We start from the raw sequence: 19,828 nt of genomic DNA on the forward strand, positions 1-19,828 counted from the left end.
ACCAGCATCACAACCCCTTCTGATGATCATTATAGTGCTACAGGAGTGGAAGCGTAGCCTAGTGGCCAGAGCAGCGGGTTACAAACCAGGCAAGCTCAAGATTCAAATCCCACTGCCGCTTCCTGTGACCTTGGGTAAATCCCTTCACCTTCCATTGCTTCAGGTAGAAAGCTTTGATTGTGAGCCCCCTGGGAACAGGGAAATACCCACAGTACCTGAATGCATTCCTCTTTCAAATGGCCGAGTGGCAGAATATAAATAAATACAGGTATAATCATCATGTCGAATCCAAGCAGATTCCTGTGGGTGGGGTTTTTTTTGATCACAATTATTAAAATGTAATAATCCAAATTTGGTAAATCTGGATAAAAATGACACAGATTCCCCAGGTGATTCTTACCCATTCATCTTCAGCTACTCCTTCAAATGCGTCCTGAGGGAGAGGGTCATCGCGGTTCCCCAGTTTCGCTACCATTGCATTCAAAAGCTGGAAGAAGAAGGGTGCATTTCTGGTTACTGTGATTATTATACATTGCCCTCCACCAAATAAACCGTCTCTAGGAGTAATGGATATGGCCTAGAACAAAGAATTCAGCTTGCAATAGGTTAGTCTCCAGGAGTAAAGGACTCACTGTCCAGCAGACTGAACAGAATCTTCAGTATTAAAAGGATTCATTTCCCAGTAGTCGCTCTGTCTGATCCTAAATCCCTGCATTTAATCCAGGCAGGTTCCATGGTTTAGGTTTATTGGATCACAGCGGAACCAATGAAAGTCTGAGGCAAGATGGTCTCTGATACAATCTATGAACACCTGCAGATTAAGGGCAGAGTTTAGGATTAGGAGCATAAATTGGAGGGAGGGGAAGGGGCCTGAATATGCAGCCATGCTGTGTAGCGAGAGAACCCTTCACAATTACCTCCTCTTTTTTCTGCTCATCTGATTTTTCCTCCAGGTAGAAGGACGAAGGAGCGTACTTCCTGATGGGGACATCTTTGGGGGCTTCGCTTACTGAGGGAAAGGAACACAGAGTAAGACGCAGTGCTGGGACATGACGAGTTACAGCAAAGGTTAACCAAGGGAAGGAAACAATGAGACAGTCTGACGGCGACCTTCAGACATTTACACGGGCACAGGGCAATTTATCCACATAGATTGGTTATCCGAAAACTGTCCGCCTAAGCACCTGCACGGTGTTCCAGCCCACATGCACTTCTGTTCCCTGGGGCGTGTTTTGGGCAGCACGGGAAAATGCTATGCCTCGATTAACTCATCATGCTGTTTTCCATGAATAATCTCCCCGGACACAAAGCAGGTGCAAGCATCCACGAGTGAAAGTCCACACACATTTCTCCTTTGGTGCAAAGTTGGCAATGTACTTGCAGAGTTTTTAGCCAAATGGCCAGTTTGGACATTTCCCCCCCCCCCTCCCCCGCCCATCTATGGCACATTTGGACGCCTTATTTTGTACATTAGGTTCCACTTCTCCAACCTCAGTTATCTGTTCATGATGGTAGACTGCATGATCTTTTCTTTCTACAAATCAAGAATTGTGTGTCTGCTGGTCATCCTCCAATGCCATGGATAAATGCCTCCAGAGAGCTCTTGCCTTTGCCAACCTTACTATCCAGCTGACCCACTGACATTTTTCTGGTGTGTAAGTCTGTAGTTAATAAGTCCAAATCATGCTTGTTATTGGTTTATTTCACTGGTCCAATATTTTTTTTGCCATTTCGCTTTCTGATTTAGCAACAGATCTCCCTGAGTAGGGCAGAGAATTGTGTATGATCTGGAATCCAAGCCTTTACCATCTGCATTCACATGGCAGAGGTCTAATGGTGAAAGCGGTGAAAAGGCAGCCCTAGACCCCAATACCAACTGGATTGCATGTAAATACTGCAAACAACGCTCACACATGAACTTTGATGCTCTTTGTGAATCGGTTATTTACTCTTTCGGATAGTAGAAAGACTAGGGGGCACTCCATGAAGTTAGCATGGGGCACATTTAAAACTAATCGGAGAAAGTTCTTTTTTACTCAACGCACAATTAGACTCTGGAATTTGTTGCCGGAGGATGTGGTTAGTGCAGTTAATATAGCTGTGTTTAAAAAAGGATTGGATAAGTTCTTGGAGGAGAAGTCCATTACCTGCTATTAAGTTCACTTAGAGAATAGCCACTGCCATCAGCAATGGTAACATGGAATAGACTTAGTTTTTGGGTACTTGCCAGGTTCTTATGGCCTGGATTGGCCACTGTTGGAAACAGGATGCTGGGCTTGATGGACCCTTGGTCTGACTCAGTATGGCATTTTCTTATGTTCTTATGTTCTTTTAATCTGGGCAAAGCTTTTAAACTGATCCTGCTAATTATTAAAATATGTTTTGTTAAAGAAATACAATCTTATATAAGGCAGGAATTGCACAAATCAACCAATATGGCAAGTGCCAGGCAGATTGGCATGCTCACCCACTGCATTTAGAGCTGAAATAGCCACCTTTTGTTTCAAAGTCCTAACTGAACTGAATACCATGATGGGACAAGAAATCAGATGAGAGGTCTGGACAGTTATTTTGCATAACTCATTAACTGCCAATAAGGGAAAAAATGCCAACTCTTTCTTCATAAAGAATTCTTAATTGCTAAAGAATGTGCATTACGATTCACAGTGTTTTCCCAATCTTCTCCTACAGGCACACCTAGCCAGTTGGGTTTTAAGGATTGTCACAATTAATATTCATGGTATAGATTTGCATACTCTGGGCGTCCAGTACATGCAAATATATCTCATGTATATTCATCATGGATATCCTGAAAACCCAACTGGCTGGTGGGCCCCCCAGGACAGGGTTGGAGAGCACTGAGCTAGAGGATAACTCCCCAGCCGCAACATCATGAAAAATCCAGATGCATAACCTGATGAATATGGAACCACTTTCTGCAATGCTGAAGGCAATCAAGGTTCTTCTTGCAGCCTGGGCTCTTTTTATCATGTCTCTAGTCTTGCAGACTCATTTGCATGTTAATAAGATCTAATTTGTTAAAATTAGACTTGAGCACACCAGACAGACAGCTTTTAGCTATGCTGCACCTGCATTATGGAACAGTGATCCACTGACAATCAGGAAAGAGAAATTACCTGAAATTACGTACGGCTTTGAAAGCATGGATGTTTTCTCAAGTATAGGAGGAGCTTTTATTCGGAGCTTGCTGCTAAACTTATGCAGTGAATTCTGGCTGCGCCGTAGGGCTGACCTAAAGTTAGCCGCATAAAGATATGTGGTTAAGTTTAATAAAGCGAGGTATATTCAGCAGTGTGACTGTGCCTCTGAACATACCCTGCTAGTTAGCTGGATATGTTTATCCTGCTCATTAACCGAGCCACTCAACAGCTGAATATTGGCCTCTTGTATTTTTATTTAATTTGATTTTAGTTTTATTTTGCTTCTGGCATTTGTTTGTTTTTAAATATTACGTTACTTTACTTTCTGTGATCTTTTTATTATATTTACTTATTATTCTTAGAAATGTATTGTTTATGTTTTCTTTTTATTGTAAACTGAAGGGCGGTCTTTCAAGCCAAGTAATAATAATAATAATAATAATAATAATCCTGAATTTTTTGGCTATTGGGGAATGGTAAGGCTCTGTATACCTTCTGATAAGTCCAGTTATGCTTCTTCTTCACTTTTCCTATATCCATTAAACACCTGAAAACTCATGTCAACTGGAAGGTGCTGCACCTCGGATCTAAAATACCCTAGGGTCAGGGGAAGGGGCAAGTTATTTTCTTCATTTATTCAGGCAGTCATCTGACATGCATACACGTATTGTTTTTGGGCAAACTTCTGAGTTATCCGGCGAAATGCTCTGAACATGGGCCTCCAGGTTTTTATCAACTTCCTACATTTCTGGTAATTGGATTCTTTCCATGGATCTTTAGGTGGTGCTCCTTAAGGTCCACCTTAACTTAGGAGGGGACAAGTAGTGTCCAGAAATCCATTCTGAATTTCTCCCGTACTTGGAAAAGATTTGCATACCTCAGATTTAATATGGGTTGGAACCACTTCTCCTCTCCTCCCTTCTGTTTTTTTAAAATGTACTCTAGTCTTTATTCATCTTTTTCTAGACTAATGTGGCATTAAGGTCACCAAACAGCTTTCATCACAGATGTATTAAATTAGTCCAATTAAAGATATCATCTACAACTTGCTTGCGGACCCTTAATTGCATATATCCAAGTGGACTAACACAGCAACCACAATTCTTTCTAGACTAATAATCAATTCTTCCATTGCATTGCATTTACACAGAAAAATCTTATATCTGTTGGCAGTTACAACTCCAAGTGGGATAGGAGGGGCTTTTAAACAACTGGTGAATCACCTGATGCACTGCCGGAAGAAGCATCACGCTGGCTAAGCTCCCATTGCAGCACAGTTTAAAATATATTTTCAGTGCAGTTGGCCACTCTCAGTTCTATCTAGGAATGACTAAAGAAAACCCGAAAAGGTCCACTCCAGACATGTGGGCTGACCAAGCTGGCAAACCTGGGGAGGGAGGAAGAAAAGCTTCAGGGGCCCCTGCAATCATGGACAAGGACCTAGCCTCAGAGGAGGAGGTCTGGTCATGTACAGTTGCTTCCCGTCTGACCAGTGAAGTGATTAAGGACATTATGGAAGGACCTGCAACAAAACTCTGTCGTTCCTCCTATTTAAGTATAATCACAATGCTAAGTTGGAGGAAGATTTATTCCTCACAGTGATTAAGAATTATGCAAAGCCCGAAGAGTGCAATTCAAAAACTGTTCATGTTTATTTAAAAAATGTTTCCTGTATTCAAGCAGTTGCAAAGTTCATAGATGGGTCTTCAGTGGATGTGGTGGGATAAAACGGATGCTTGCATTGAGCGTCCGTTTTCCTAACCTGCGCACAGCCACGTCTCCTGGGTGCCCAGTGGAGCGCTAGGGTCACACAATTTCCCCAGCATGACCTTTCTAGCGTGGCAGCTCATTAAATGATAGCATTGGGTGCCCAGGAGAGGTGGCTGTGCGTGCATTAGGAAAACGGGCGCTCAGTCTGGACGCACGTTTTTATGTGCACTTTATTATATCAGGGCCCCTGAGCCTTGCAGTTAGCCAGAGAACAGGTCTGCAAAGGGCCCAAGTCAGGTGTGCAGTTAGGTTTTCCAGATTAAGATTTTAGGAACAAATCAGGGACTTTGATAGCCAGGGATGTTAAGAAAATAGCACAGGAGTTAGCAACTGTGAGCATTAGAGAGACTTCTGGGGCTGTTCTACATGGATTTGAAAGGATTAATCAGGGTCAGGAGCATTCTGCCTCTTCCTAATGCTGACAATCACGAGATCCTCTCCCCACTGAGGTGCTGGAGGCTATTTTGGAGGAAGTAGTGATGCTTAGGGTATCTGAGGAGCAGGCTGAAGTGTTTAAAGCTCCAGTTTCACAGAGGCTATTAAGGCTTTGCCTAATAGTAAATGCCTGGGACCTGATAGATATCCAGTGGAATTATTTAAACAGCAGCTTACTCATTTTGGTTCTGTTCTTTGTGACTTATTTCATTATTTAAGTAATCCTCTGGCATCTAGTGGCAGTCTCTCCGACGACACTACCATATCACTGATTTACAGGAAAAGCAAGGATGGCTTAGAGTAGACTGTAGCTCATATAGACCATCTCCTTAATAAATGCTGATATAAAACTCTTAACAAAAGTATCACAGTTCAGAAAGGAGAGTGTTTTGCCTGGATTACTGCATCAAGATCAAACTGTCTTTGTTAAAGGGCCTAATTCTACCAACAATACTAGAAGATTGCTTAATCTTGCTCATTTTATAAGTGAGGGTACCATCTCATGTTTAATATCGTCTTTAGACAGGATGAGAACGCCATTTCTCCTCACTTGGGATTTCAGGCTTGGTTTCTAGCACTGTATGCCTCTCCCAGGGCTCAAGTAGTGACAAATTATATGGTTTCTTCTTTTTTTAATATTAGGTGTGGCACTAAGCAAGGCTGTCTGTTATCTTCAGTTTTGTTTGATTTCGCAATGGAACCACTGGCACAGCTGGTCAGAAGTTCATTTTTGATCTCTGGTTTTCAGTTTATCGGGTGGAGCATAAAATTCATTACATGCGGGCAATGCTCTGATTTTTATGGAAAAACCCTTAAGGATCCCGCTAGGCACCTGATGTCAAAGTTAGATAAATATAGTAAGGTGTCTGAATACAAAGTCAACTTGTCCAAATCTGAGATCTTCCCACTAAGTCCTAGTGTGCGATCTCTAAGGTGGCTTTAAGTACTTAGGGGTCCAGGTGGTTAAGAATCTGTGGGACTTTTACAAGATCAAGTACATGCCCCTCAGAGAATTAAGAAATACCTGAAAGAATGGTCTGATCTTCCAGTTCTCTTAGACAAGGAGGAGCAACATTCCAGCAAATTCCCTGTGACGTGCCGTTCGGTTTGTTCTGGTCTTAATAGTTCAATTATGAGCTTTGTGTGGCAAAGTAAATCTTCTAGGATAAAGTCAGGCATATTGTGGCTGGATAAAAGTCAAGGGAAAACGTCTGTTCCAAACTGAAATATTATTGGGCAGCACAGTTGTTAGGCGTCACAGATACAGCGGCTTCGTGGGCAGTGCTAGAAGTCTGTATCTATACTTTTTAGTATTCTCGCCTACTACATCCCCTCTGGTTAGAAGAATGTGTCGTGGTAGTCCTATATGAAGAGCAGAGCTGAAATGTTCAGGATTGTCATCAGACAGACTCTCTCCCATGGCTCCTCTGAGGAAAATCCTAGTTCAGCTGTCTCCACATTTCTTCCAGAGCTGCTAAGGAGGCGAGATTGCTTTGCCAGTTGCATGATGCTCCCCTGTCTGAAGCCCTTTGACTCTTTGTAAAGAGGATTTGCACTTTCAAACATGTGAAATAGGGAACTGGGTCTTAATTTAGAGATTAAAGTGATTGGGGGAAAACGTGGAAGCAGATTCCTAAAATACCTGTCTGTTTGTGGAAGGGCCAAACTAATGATTAGGCTTGGAACTTATAGGACCCCAATGTTTTTTTCCCAAATTTGAGTCAGTGGGTGTGACTTGTGTCGCAGGGGCTGTGGAGGGTGGGTTCTTGTATTTGTATGTGGTCGTCCTGCAGCTTTACATCTTCCTTTTGAGGGGAGGCTGAAGCAGGTAACGTCTAGAGTAATTAACTCCCCTATTGCTATCTCACCTCATTGGGGTTTGCTTGGATGTTGGTCTGACTCTCCCACCCCAAATAAATTCAGACCTCTAGGCTCTCAGTTGTTACTGGCTGCATGCGTCACCACGGCGCTTCACTGGAAATATTTTTCTAAAGTTACACACTGGCAATGGCAGTCTTGTGAAACAGCTTTTACAGAAAGATTGTCTCGTCACGTCAAGGGGGAGAAAAGCAAAGCCAGAGAGAATTTGGGGCCCGTTCTTGAAATTTTATAACTTGGAGTAATAAAGGTTTTTATTTGCATTGCTATCTGCTTGAAATGCTGTTTTTAATATTACTTGTACCAGAGAAATGGTCATACTTCTATAATGGGTGCTGTTTGTTTACGCCTGCAATAATAATAATAATAATAATAAAAAAAAAAAAAAAAAAGGGCCAGCAGTGTACAATTCTGGTAGCCGCATCTCAAAAACGATATAGTTGTGATGGAGAAGGTACAGAGACGGGCAACCAAAATGATAAAGGGGATGGAACAGCTCCCCTATGAGGAAAGGCTGAAGAGGTTAGGGCTGTTCAGCTTGGAGAAGAGACGGCTGAGGGGGGATATGATAGAGGTCTTTAAGATCATGAGAGGTCTTGAAAGAGTAGATGTGACTCGGTTATTTACACTTTCAAATAATAGAAGGACTAGGGGGCATTCCATGAAGTTAGCAAGTAGCACATTTAATACTAATCAGAGAAAATTATTTTTCACTCAACACACAATTAAGCTCTGGAATTTTTTGCCAGAGGATGTGGTTAGTGCAGTTAGTGTTGCTGGGTTCAAAAAAGGTTTGGATAAGTTCTTGGAAGGGAAGTCCATTAACTGCTATTAATCAAGTTTACTTAGGGAATAGCCACTGCTATTACTGGCATTAGTAGCTTGGGATCTTCTTAGTGTTTGGGTACTTGCCAGGTTCTTATGGCCTGGATTGGCCACTGTTGGAAACAGGATGCTGGGCTTGATGGACCCTTGGTCTGACCCAGCATGGCATGTTCTTATGTTCTATTTTCCTGAGTGCAGACACTCATCTGCAGCCTTTTCTGGGGTGGTACCCCTACCTGGCCATTCCGGGTAGCGCACCAATAATACAAACATTGCCGTTACTCATGGGGGCTGCACTGGTGTCCTGAACTTTCTGGAGCATCTCGTCGTATTCTGATGACTCGCTAGCCCGATGTAATTGTTGCGACCGTCGCTGCCCGACGTCTCCACTCTGCCCTCCTTACCTCTTTGGCGACTCCCTCTTTGGTTGATGGAAGTTTGGCTGCCGCGGCGTCATCTTGCCGACATCCTCCGGCGTTCCCGGACCGGCTAGACGCTGCCTTCCGCCATGTTCTCCTGAGGCCTAAGGGCAGGGCCCCGACTCAAGTACCAGCTGTGGCGCGGACCTCAGGGGCGTCCCCCTGAGATGAATTCATCCTCACCGGATATTTAAGGTCTCTGAATTCGCTAACTAATCGAGTTAGCAAAGGTTTACCTAGCTTCCTCCATCAGGTATCGCTGCGGATGGGATTCGCTCTCCGCATACCTTGCTACTCTGCCCCCTCAGACTTTACCAGGGGTACCCGCTCCTCGGGGGCCTCGCTTTCTCTTTGCTTTTCAGATCACAGTCTGGAACCGGTACTCGCTCCTCCAGGGCCCACGTTCTCGGACTTGCTACTGAATACCACTTCTGCCAGGAAGTCATTGCTGCCTACAACACCAGTGAGTTACCACCTCTCTCTCAGAGCGTTCCCTGGAACCAGGTACTCGCTCCTCGGGGGCCTACTTCATTCCAGCTCCTGGGCTGCTTCTAAGAGACTATTGTGTGAGTGTTACCATCAAGGTTCTGTTCCTGAACTCTGCATACCCTACCTACTCACTATATTTCAGTTTCTCTACAGCTCAGCCATCCTGGGATCGCTGTTCCAGCATCTGAGGGACTACAGCCCTGCCGGGCACTTCCAGCTCACTACTGCCACATCTGGTGGTTCACTTACTGTTTAATAAAAGAACTAGTGTGTGTCTGTCTCCATACTCTGAGCCTGACCGGTGGCCCCTCTCGGGATCTTCCCCCGTGGGCGAGGTCATCTGCCACTGGCCCAAGAATCCACCCACAAATATCACAAATAATAACAGTAATACAATTAGGGCTAAAGGTTCGAAAGCTTAGGTGGGACTTAGACATGTAAAGTATGGACTTACTTGCGTAACGCGACCCTATGAGCACAACGTGGATTTTCAACAGTCTTGAAAGATACACATTATTATACAGGCAACTTTGCCTTTATAGAAGGGGAGTGTTTTGGGGACATGCTTAAGATTTCTGCACATAAATCTGTAAAATGTTCCAGATTTATGTGCCCTTTAAGCACCTAACTTTATGTGCCAGATTTATGTGCCCTTTAAGCACCTAACTTTCAGGTCGATACTGTAAGACCGCGGGAGAGCGGACGAACGCCCGCTCTCCCGGCGCGCGCACCAGCCCTTCGCCGGTGCGGGCGATTCAGTATTTAAATGAGGTGACACGGGAAAAACGGGGAAAAGGAGGCGCTAGGGACACTAGCGCGTCCCTAGCGCCTCCTTTTTGTCAGGAGCGGCGGCTGTCAGCGGGTTTGACAGCCGACGCTCAATTTTGCCGGCGTCGGTTCTCGAGCCCGCTGACAGCCACGGGCTCGGAAACCGGACGCCGGCAAAATTGAGCATCCGGTTTTCGGCCCGACAGCCGCGGGCCGAATTCAAATTTTTTTTTACTTTTGGGGACCTCCGACTTAATATCGCCATGATATTAAGTCGGAGGGTGCACAGAAAAGCAGTTTTTACTGCTTTTCTGTGCACTTTCCTGGCGCCGGAAGAAATTAGCGCCGACCCAAAGGTCGGCGCTAATTTCTTAGAGTAAAATGTGCGGCTTGGCCGCACATTTTACTTACTGGATCCCGCGCGCATACCTAATAGGGCCATCAACATGCATTTGCATGTTGAGGGCACTATTAGGTGCCGCGGGTGGGCCGCGTGTTTTCCTCCTCTTACTGAATAAGGGGTAAGGGAAAACACGCGTCCAGAGCAGGCTGACAGTGCGCTCCGACGGAGCACACTTTACTGTATCGACCTGTTTGTGACACTACTGAAACAGGTAGCTTTGTGTGCATGTTTGCTAGATGTACAATAACCCAAATTTCATGTCTACTTGTGCATCTACCCTGAAAGGGGTTTTTGTATGTGCTTGAAAGTGTGTGCAGAAATCTTGGCAGTAATTAAAATATATGTTTTTCAGTGTCCCAGCCTTTATTTCAGGGAGATACAGCTCTACTCCCACTACTTTTAGGCACTTTTTCTCTTTTCTGTGGTGAGACAGGCTGGACTGCATGAGCCAATGAGAAATGAGATTTCTAGCCTCAGCAGCTCCTTTTGGGATAAAGGCCTGAACAGCCTGTTGGAGGCCGATTTGGATGGGTGTGCAAAAACACGAGTTTAGTAGCCTCTCCTCACAACAATCCAAAGGGCCTAGCCATCGGCAGAGAAAAGGGGGCCAACACTTTGAGAAAAAGCTCAGTCGCACCCCAAGTGGCAGTGGAAGTAACATACAAGCCACAATGGAAATGCAGGTGCATGAGGAGAACATGATGGTCCCATTAGATTCCAGGTAAGATTTTCTTTGTAGTGTGACTTTGACTGAGGCCCCAATCTCAAGTCAGGATTGTGCTGACCTTCGAATGCTGCAAGCAGTTTTAGCCACTTACTCTCCAGCCCTTTTTTCTCACCTGGGGTCATATCCTTAGGCTGCAGGCTGATTCTCTTGTGCTTGCTGTTGGAGCCAGAGAGCCAAGCAGAGGCTGAGAGAGCTGGCTCCCACCACACCTCGGTGTCAGGGAAAAGGTCATCCTGGAAATACTCTTTCTGTGGCAGAAGGAAAATTGCAAGGATGAGAGATGCAGGTAAGTGACTTAGATCTCACTCAGACCCCGGGATTTACAAGAAGGCCTACGGGGACAAACAGGGCCCGTCTGAGACATGCCCAAGCAGGGAAGGGGGAGACTTAACACTGTATGAAGGCAAGAGCAAAAGGGAAAAACATACTGAGCCACAGCACAGTCTTCTCATAACCCCCATCTCTAATCCATGGGTGAAATTTCTTGGAATGTGAGCACGATAATACAAACTCAAGGTACCTGCAATAAGATCCCTGATCATTTCAAAGAATTTGTCATTTTGACTGATTTATTGGTGACTATGCTCCAATAAATCCCCCTGTCAGGTAAATAATCAGTCTGGACTATGTTAGGGATCTGGTTTCTGTGAATATCTCTGATATCTAGCATGGATCAGGCAACGGGCCTTGTGTGCGCATGGGGACAGAGCATTCTCAGAAAATTCTGACTGTGTCAGTTGAGTCTTAAGAGAAATCATAAAATGTTGCTTGGTAGAAAAATACAAAAAGCACACTCAGAATTGCAGCGAGCAAGTTGAGAGGCCTTTGTCCAAAACATCATGATGAGAGCCAGATGGGAAGGAGTAAGAAGAGAAGCTGTGACTGACGGATCCTTGATGAGTGCTGGATGAGGAGGAGTAAGGAGAGAAGCTGTGCCTGATGAGATATGGATGGAAAAGCTTAGGAGTGAGGCTGTATAAGCTACAATAAAATAAAGGGAATGAATATTGGATCCTAAAATGGCTGTATCCAATTCTGAGGGGCAGGAGCAGCTCTGACATGCCTCCTGAGAGCAGGACCACACAGACCACACACTGAAATTAAATACTGATACAAGAGCTGTCTTCAAAGAGCTGCACAGATCCAAAGTGCCATTCCTCTGGCAATGACTTTAGAGAGGATTTTAATCAGCTTTTAGGAAACGACCTTCTTCTGGGCCATGGGATGCTGAAGATAAAGGAACCATTCCAGCCAGCTGGGCAACCTAAACTTAACTAGGAACTCAACAATATGAAAATGCAGACAGCAGTCCAGCAGAGAGAGGGGGAGGGGGCCTTCCAGTCTTTTGCACCGAGTGCCATATGTATGATTAGCAACCAGTTGGTGAAAGGCTTTGTGTGTGCTCCCAGTGCAAAGAGGTCCTGGCTTTCAGAGAATGAGTCCGATTTCTGGAGGTCAGAGTGGCAGATCTGGAGGAGCTGAGGCAGAGAGATATATAGAGGAGACCTTCAGGACACAGTGGCCAAGTCCGAATTCCAGGTCAGCAGCCCCAGTACCGCCTTAGAGGAGGAAGGTCACTGGTCAGAGAGCACTATCCTGGTATAGCAGGAAGTGAATCTGTAACAAGGACCTGCTCTCCAGTTGATGCATTATTCTCTTGCATCGAGGATGAGACTGTAAGTGCTAGTGCCCAGTGGGGAGGCTTAGCTCGGCCATCACAGTTGATTTGATTATTAGGAATGTAGATAGCTGGGTGGCTGGTGGACATGAGCATTGCTGGTAACTTTTCTGCCTGGTGCGAAGGTGGCAGACCTCACCCATAACCTAGATAAGATTCTAGACAGTGCTGGGGTGGAGACAGCTGTCATGGTAGATATGGACTCCAACGACATAGAAAGGTGTGGGAGAGAGGTTCTGAAAGTCAAATTTAGGCTCTTAGACAGAAGTTAAAATCCAGAACCTCCAGGCTAGCATTCTCTGAAATGCTCCCTATGCCATGCGCAGGTCACCTGAGGCAGGCAGAGCTCTGGAGTCTCAATGCATGGATGAGATGATTCTGTACGGAAGAGGGTTTTAGTTTTGTTAGGAACTGGGCAACATTTTGAGAAAGAGGGAGCCTGTTCTGAAAGGACAGGCTCCACCTTAACCAAGGTGGAACCAGGCTGCTGGCACTAACCTTCAAAAAGGAGAGAGAGCAGCTTTTAAGCTAGATCATGGGGAAAAGCCAACAGTTACTCAGCAGCGCATGATTCAGAGTGGGGTATCTTCAAAGGATATAAAATAACAGGGGAGTTAGGGTATCCCATAGAGAGGTTCCAATAAAAGCAATAGTAGCCCACATGCCTATAAGTAAAGAACCATCTGAGTTAAAAGATTCTATATTATCTCTGTCATGTGGTAAGCAGTTGTTAATACCAACAAAAAACATACTTTGAAATGTCTGCACGCTAATGCCAGAAGTCTAAAAAGTAAGATGAGAGGGAGAGAATGTACAGCACATAATGAAGAGGTAGATATAATTGGCATCTCAGAGATCTAGTGGAAGGAGGATAACCAATGAGACTGCTATACCAGGGTACAAATTATATCATGATGATAGAATGGATCAACTTGGGGTGGGGGGGGGGGGGTGTCCTTTACGTTAGGGATTGCATAGATTACAAGAGGATAAAGATCCTTCACAGTAAAATCCTTATGGATGCAAATTCCATGTGGGATGGGTAAGAGTGTAGTGATGGGGGTATCTACCATCCACCTGGCCAAAATGAACAGACAGGCAATGACATGCTAAATAAATTTGGCGGCACAGTAATAATGGGAGATTTCAACCACTCCACATCAGGGCATGCTAGGGACGTAAAGCTTCTAGATGAAACATGGAACCAATGAGGAGCCATTTTAGATCTAATTCTTAGTGGAACGCAGGGTTTGGTGAGAGAGGTTTACGGTGGTGGAGCTGCTCGGCAACAGCAATCGTAGAGCATTCAAATTCAACTTAATGACTGGAAGGACAATAAGTAAAACTACAGCTCTATCATTAAATATTCAAAAGGGAGATTTTGATGAAATGAAGAAAATAATAAAAAAGAAACAAAGTTGCAGCTACAAAGGTTAAGAGTTTACATCAGGCATGGTCAATGTTTATCAATATACAAAAGAAGAACAAATCATGATTCCCACTTAAGAATAACTTCTTCCAAAAAGGAAACCCAACACTTTGTTGTATATATTAGAAAGCCACTCACAATTTTTCAAAGAAGGTATACATTTTTTAGAAAATTTTTTAAATTTATAGAATTTATAATGTTCTTATGGCTTCATCATCAAGCCTGACAACGTGCCTGCCCAGTTAGCAAGCGGAGGCCATCAGGTCTTTTAAACATTTGCGGTCAATAACATAAGAGAAGGGCTTTAACATCATAATGAAAAACTTTAAAGATGAATCTGATATTCATTCAGACCCATTCCTCTCATGGTGATATTCTTTTTCATGAAACTTTTAAAGAAAGTGAGACCTAATCTCAACTTACTCAGTGTTACGGCTGTGGCTGCTGTGCTACCGCCTCACCACCAGGGGTCCCTCTAGTGCTGGCTCTCCTGACAGGCCCAGTCCATCTCCTATGTCCACTCTATGCTCTGGGTGTGCCCTTATAACCCTGCCTGACAGTTGCCTCGGTGCTTCGGCATCGAGCTCACCTGGGCTCCCTGCTCTAGCCTGCCTTGCGTGGCCTTCGGGCCTTTCCTTGCCTTGCGCGGCCTTCGGGCTTATCCTTGCCTTGCTCCGCTTATGGTGTGTGGCCTACGGGCCTTCTGGGTGTGTGTGGCCTACGGGCCTTTTGACCTGCCTTGCTCCGCTTATGGTGTGTGGCCTACGGGCCTTCTGGGTGTGTGTGGCCTACGGGCCTTCTGACCTGCCTTGCTCCGCTTATGGTGTGTGGCCTACGGGCCTTCTGTGTGTGTGTGGCCTACGGGCCTTCTGACCTGTCTTGCTCTGCTTATGGTGTGTGGCCTACGGGCCTTCTGGGTGTGTGTGGCCTACGGGCCTTCTGACCTGCCTTGCTCCGCTTATGGTGTGTGGCCTACGGGCCTTCTGTGTGTGTGTGGCCTACGGGCCTTCTGACCTGCCTTGCTCCGCTTATGGTGTGTGGCCTACGGGCCTTCTGGGTGTGTGTGGCCTACGGGCCTTCTGGGTGTGTGTGGCCTACGGGCCTTCTGACCTGCCTTGCTCCGCTTATGGTGTGTGGCCTACGGGCCTTCTGACCTGTCTTGCTCCGCTTATGGTGTGTGGCCTACGGGCCTTCTGTGTGTGTGTGGCCTACGGGCCTTCTGACCTGTCTTGCTCCGCTTATGGTGTGTGGCCTACGGGCCTTCTGTGTGTGTGTGGCCTACGGGCCTTCTGACCTGCCTTGCTCCGCTTATGGTGTGTGGCCTACTGGCCTTCTGTGTGTGTGTGGCCTACGGGCCTTCTGACCTGCCTTGCCCCGCTATTGGTGTGTGGCCTACGGGCCTTCTGTGTGTGTGTGTGTGGCCTACGGGCCTTCTGACCTGCCTTGCCCTGCTTACTGTGCCCTGACCCAGCCTGGACCCAGACACTGCTGACTGCCGCCTGCCCTGACCCAGCCTGTACTTAGACACTGCTACTTGCCGCCTGCCCTGACCCAGCCTGAACCCAGACTCTGATACTTGCTGCCTGCCCTGACCCAGCCTGGAACCTGACACTGTTTCTAGCTTCCTGTCTCTCTCCACCTGGAGCCACCCTGCTGGGTGGTGTTCACGACTCCTGACCGGAGCCCAAGCGTAACACTCAGCTTGACAAACGGCCGATGTTTCGCAGAACACTGCTTCATCAGGAGTTGACAGTATTAACATTTCAACATGAATCCATTAGTTTAATCACCGCTTCATTTTAAGTCTGTTCATATTCCTAAATCACAAAAAAGTTCCGTGTTACAATGAAATCAACTTTATAATATATTACTTATCTTCTGTTGGCAATATATGTCGACCTTTCATCCGGACAACCATAGTCTCAAATGCTTTGAACCAAAAGGAACAGAGACCATCTAGACGTTGGCTGTCAGCTTAAAACAACCTGACCATCCAATCAGGGAATACGTAGACGTGATGCCCTAAAAATCTGTGTGTCTAGACTGTTACTCATTTACAAAAATACATTTAATTCAAGCTCTGCATTCAGTCCTTTAGGATACAATATATCAAGTCGATAAATCCACTTCTGTTCAGCTTGCAACAATTTTTTATTTAAATCTCCTCCATGCCAATGTGGAAGTATCTGTTCGATCACGCATATTTTCAACTCCTCGAATGTATGTCCCATCTCAAGGCAATATGGAACAATGGGTGCACTCATACGATTCGTTAACAAACTGGATCGATGTTCAATCACTCTGGTTCACAGCTGCCATGTAGTTTTGCCTACATATAACATTTCACAGGGGCATTTAATTATATATACTACCCCCGTCGACTTACAAATGGAGTGTTGTCTCAACGTTATAGTGAATTGAGGAATCGTCAACTCAATACAGGTAGCAGTCATCATACTGAGACATACCGCGCTTGATCCACAGGCTTTATGTGAGCCATCACTGCGTCTTGCTGGCTGAATCGTTGAATCAGAATGCACTAATTGGTCCTTCAGACTAGAACCTTTAGTATAGGTAAATCTAGGTCTGAGTTCAAATTCAGCATAATTTTGTAAAATGTGCCAGTTCTGGAAAATCACATCCTTTATCATAGGCACCATTGGAGAAAAGGGTACTACACATGTCAGCATCTCCTCTTCTTCCTCATGCGATAAGAACAGCCAATCCCTGTTAGTAAATCTGGCTCTCAAAAATGCCTGTTTCACACAGTGTTTTGGATACCCTTGTTCTAAAAAACGGCGACTTAGGTTTATTGCTTGTTGTTGGTATTCTTCTACCGAGAAACAAAGATGACGAATCCTAAAAAATTGACCCACGGGCAGATTCTCTTTCAGCCTCTGTGGGTGTGCACTAGTAAAGTGCAATAGAGTTGCATGAATCCTCAATTCACTATAATGTTGAGACAACACACCACTTGTAAGTCGACGGGGGTGTATATATGATTAAATGCCCCTGTGAAATGTTATACGTAGGCAAAACTACACGGCAGCTGCGAGCCAGAATGATTGAACATCGATCCAATTTGTTAACGAATCGTATGAGTGCACCCATTGTTCCATATTGCCTTGAGATGGGACATACATTCGAGGAGTTGAAAATATGCATGATCAAACAGATACTTCCACATTGGCGTGGAGGGGATTTAAATAAAAAATTGTTGCAAGCTGAACAGAAGTGGATTTATCGACTTGATATATTATATCCTAAAGGACTGAATGCAGAACTTGAATTAAATGACAGTCTAGACACAGATTTTTACATCATCACGTCTACGTATTCCCTGATTGGATGGTCAGATGTTTTAAGCTGACAGCTGATGTCTAGATGATCTCTGTTCCTTTTGGTTAAAAGCATTTGAGACTATGGTTGTCCGGATGAAAGGTCGGAGTATATTGCCAACAGAAGATAAGTACGGTAATATATTATAAAGTTGATTTCATTGTAACACAGAACTTTTTTGTGATTTAGGAATATGAACAGACTTAAAATGAAGCGGTGATTAAACTAATGGATTCATGATGAAATGTTAATACTGTCAGCTCCTGATGAAGCAGTGTTCTGTGAAACATCGGCCAGTTGTCGAGCTGAATAAGTTGAGATTAGGTCTCACTTTCTTTAAAAGTTTCATGAAAATATTACCATGAGAGGAATGGGTCTGAATGAATATCAGATTCATCTTTAAAGTTTTTCATTATTTATTTATTTATTTATTTATAGGTTTTTTATATACCGATAGCCGTTTGCACATCGTATCGGTTTACAGATAACTAAAACTTTTTGACAGTGTCATTATACAGAACTTTTGGCACTGCCATTACATAGAACAGTAAACTTTGCATACAAGAAATAAACATCAACATTATGATGTTAAAGCCCTTCTCTTATGTTATTGACCGCAAATGATTAAAAGACCGGACGGCCTCCGCTTGCAAACTGGGTAGGCACATTATCAGGCTTGATGATGCAACCATAAGAACATTATAAATTCTATAAATTTCAAAAATTTTCTAAAAAATGTATACCTTCTTTGAAAAATTGTGAGTGGCTTTCTAATATATACAACTAAGTGTTGGGCTTCCTTTTGGAAGAAGAAACAATGTTTATCAATACCATCTTAGAAGCCCAGTTCAGATGTATTCCTTGCATTAAAAAAAAGTGGAAAGATGGCCAAATGACTGCCGGCATGGTTAAGAGGTGAGCTGAAAGAGGCTATTTTAGCCAAAAGCACTTCTTTCAAAAACTGGAAAAAGGATCAATCGGAGGAAAATAGGAAAAACATTAGCAGTGGAAAGTTAAATGTAAAACATTGATAAAGAGGGCTAAAAGAGAATTTATAAAGAAGCTGGCTTTAGAGGCAAAAAACTCGTAATAAAAACCTTTTAAAATATATCCAAAGCAGGAAGCCTGTGCGGGAATTGGCTGGACCGGTAGATGACTGAAGGGTTAAAGGGGCCCTTAAGGAATATAAGGCCATTGCGGAAAGACTGAATGAATTTTTCGCTTTGGTGTTTACTGAAGTGGATGTTTGAGAGATATCTGAATCAGAAACTGTATTCAGTGGTGAAAATGCAGAAGAACTGAAACAAATCATTGTGAAGCAGGAAGATGTAACAAGGCAGAAGGACCTGGGCGTCACAGTGGACAGTACTTTGAAATTCTTGGTTCAGTGTGCTGTGGCGGTAAAAAAAAAAAGCAAATAGAATGTTAGGAATTATTAGGAAAGGAATGGAACTATCCAGAGTCCTTCATTATCCTTCCCTCCCTGTACTTCTCATGACTTCAAGGGGGTGGGCTAGGAGTCCATCCCACCCACCTCGCATTTTCCAATTATTTATGAGGGGACCACCACATCTCCCCCATCCCCACTGCCTATAGGTGCCCAGTATTTATATCCATCCCTGCACTGGCCACCCGACCCTAGAGCGTGGAATCTCTCTGCTGTCCCAACTGGTTGACCAGTCAGGGGCATATCACAGGAAGAATCTGGGCTGTAAATGACAGGGATAATATGAGAGAAAAAAAAGATGAAAGAAGGATGTCCCCTTTGCACGTACTTTCACCCTTGGAACTCTAAATACGATGGGTTCCAGAGCAGTCTGCCGGAGCCTCAGAGCCTTGGCAAATTCCACGTCCCTCACATTGCACTCCGTCTTGGGCAGAAAGAGGAAGCCCTGGGAAACAGGCAAAAGAATCTCTATTTACATTAAATAAGCACTTAAAGAGTTTTCAAGGTACTTTAAAAACAATCTTGTGACATCATTTAAACACATATTTCAACAGCACATCTTCAGAACCATAGCATCGTTTGTCAGCTTTCTTCGCATCCCGTCCAGAATACACTCTGAAGCAGTCCCAAATCTGATCACACAGACCTTTCCCCAATTAGTCCATATCTCAGTCTTTCAAAATCAGCAGTTTTACATGATTGCCCATGCAAGGATTCAATTTCCAGCATGTGGCAACTGTGAAACAGGCTGCAAGTAAGAGGTGAGATATCAATGTTCTATCCTGGAAGGGACTCAACGAGCCCTCTAACCTTCCCCAAAGGTTTAAGATGCAAGAATTGGCTAACAATATCAACATTTTCCTGAGGGACACCAACTCAAAACTGTTTTCACCGCCTGACATTCCCACCACCTAATGCATGGGCAAACCACCATGGAGAAGTAACAGGGAGAGTGATATGCTCTGTGCAGTACCCTAACCGTGAGCTTCACCATCTTGGCGCTGACAGAGATACGGTGTGCTGCACTCCACCATCTCCAGAGATGAAGTGCTGAAGGGTG

General features: G+C 44.4%; 1 protein-coding gene across 2 annotated transcripts in view; it reads right to left on the minus strand.

Moving 5' to 3' along the window:
• LOC115075806 (mitochondrial import inner membrane translocase subunit TIM16-like) overlaps nucleotides 1-19,828 on the minus strand; it is a 497,551-nt gene that overhangs the window by 9,539 nt on the left and 468,184 nt on the right. For both annotated transcript variants that reach the window (XM_029576599.1, XM_029576597.1), the window contains exons 24-27: nucleotides 19,097-19,213; nucleotides 10,988-11,123; nucleotides 918-1,009; nucleotides 401-487 (exon numbers count right to left, since the gene is read on the minus strand). In XM_029576599.1, the coding sequence (XP_029432459.1) occupies nucleotides 401-487; nucleotides 918-1,009; nucleotides 10,988-11,123; nucleotides 19,097-19,213 (432 nt within the window). The remainder of the gene's footprint in view (nucleotides 1-400; nucleotides 488-917; nucleotides 1,010-10,987; nucleotides 11,124-19,096; nucleotides 19,214-19,828) is intronic.

The sequence above is a fragment of the Rhinatrema bivittatum genome, chromosome 14, assembly GCF_901001135.1.
Source record: "Rhinatrema bivittatum chromosome 14, aRhiBiv1.1, whole genome shotgun sequence".
NCBI lineage: Eukaryota > Metazoa > Chordata > Amphibia > Gymnophiona > Rhinatrematidae > Rhinatrema > Rhinatrema bivittatum.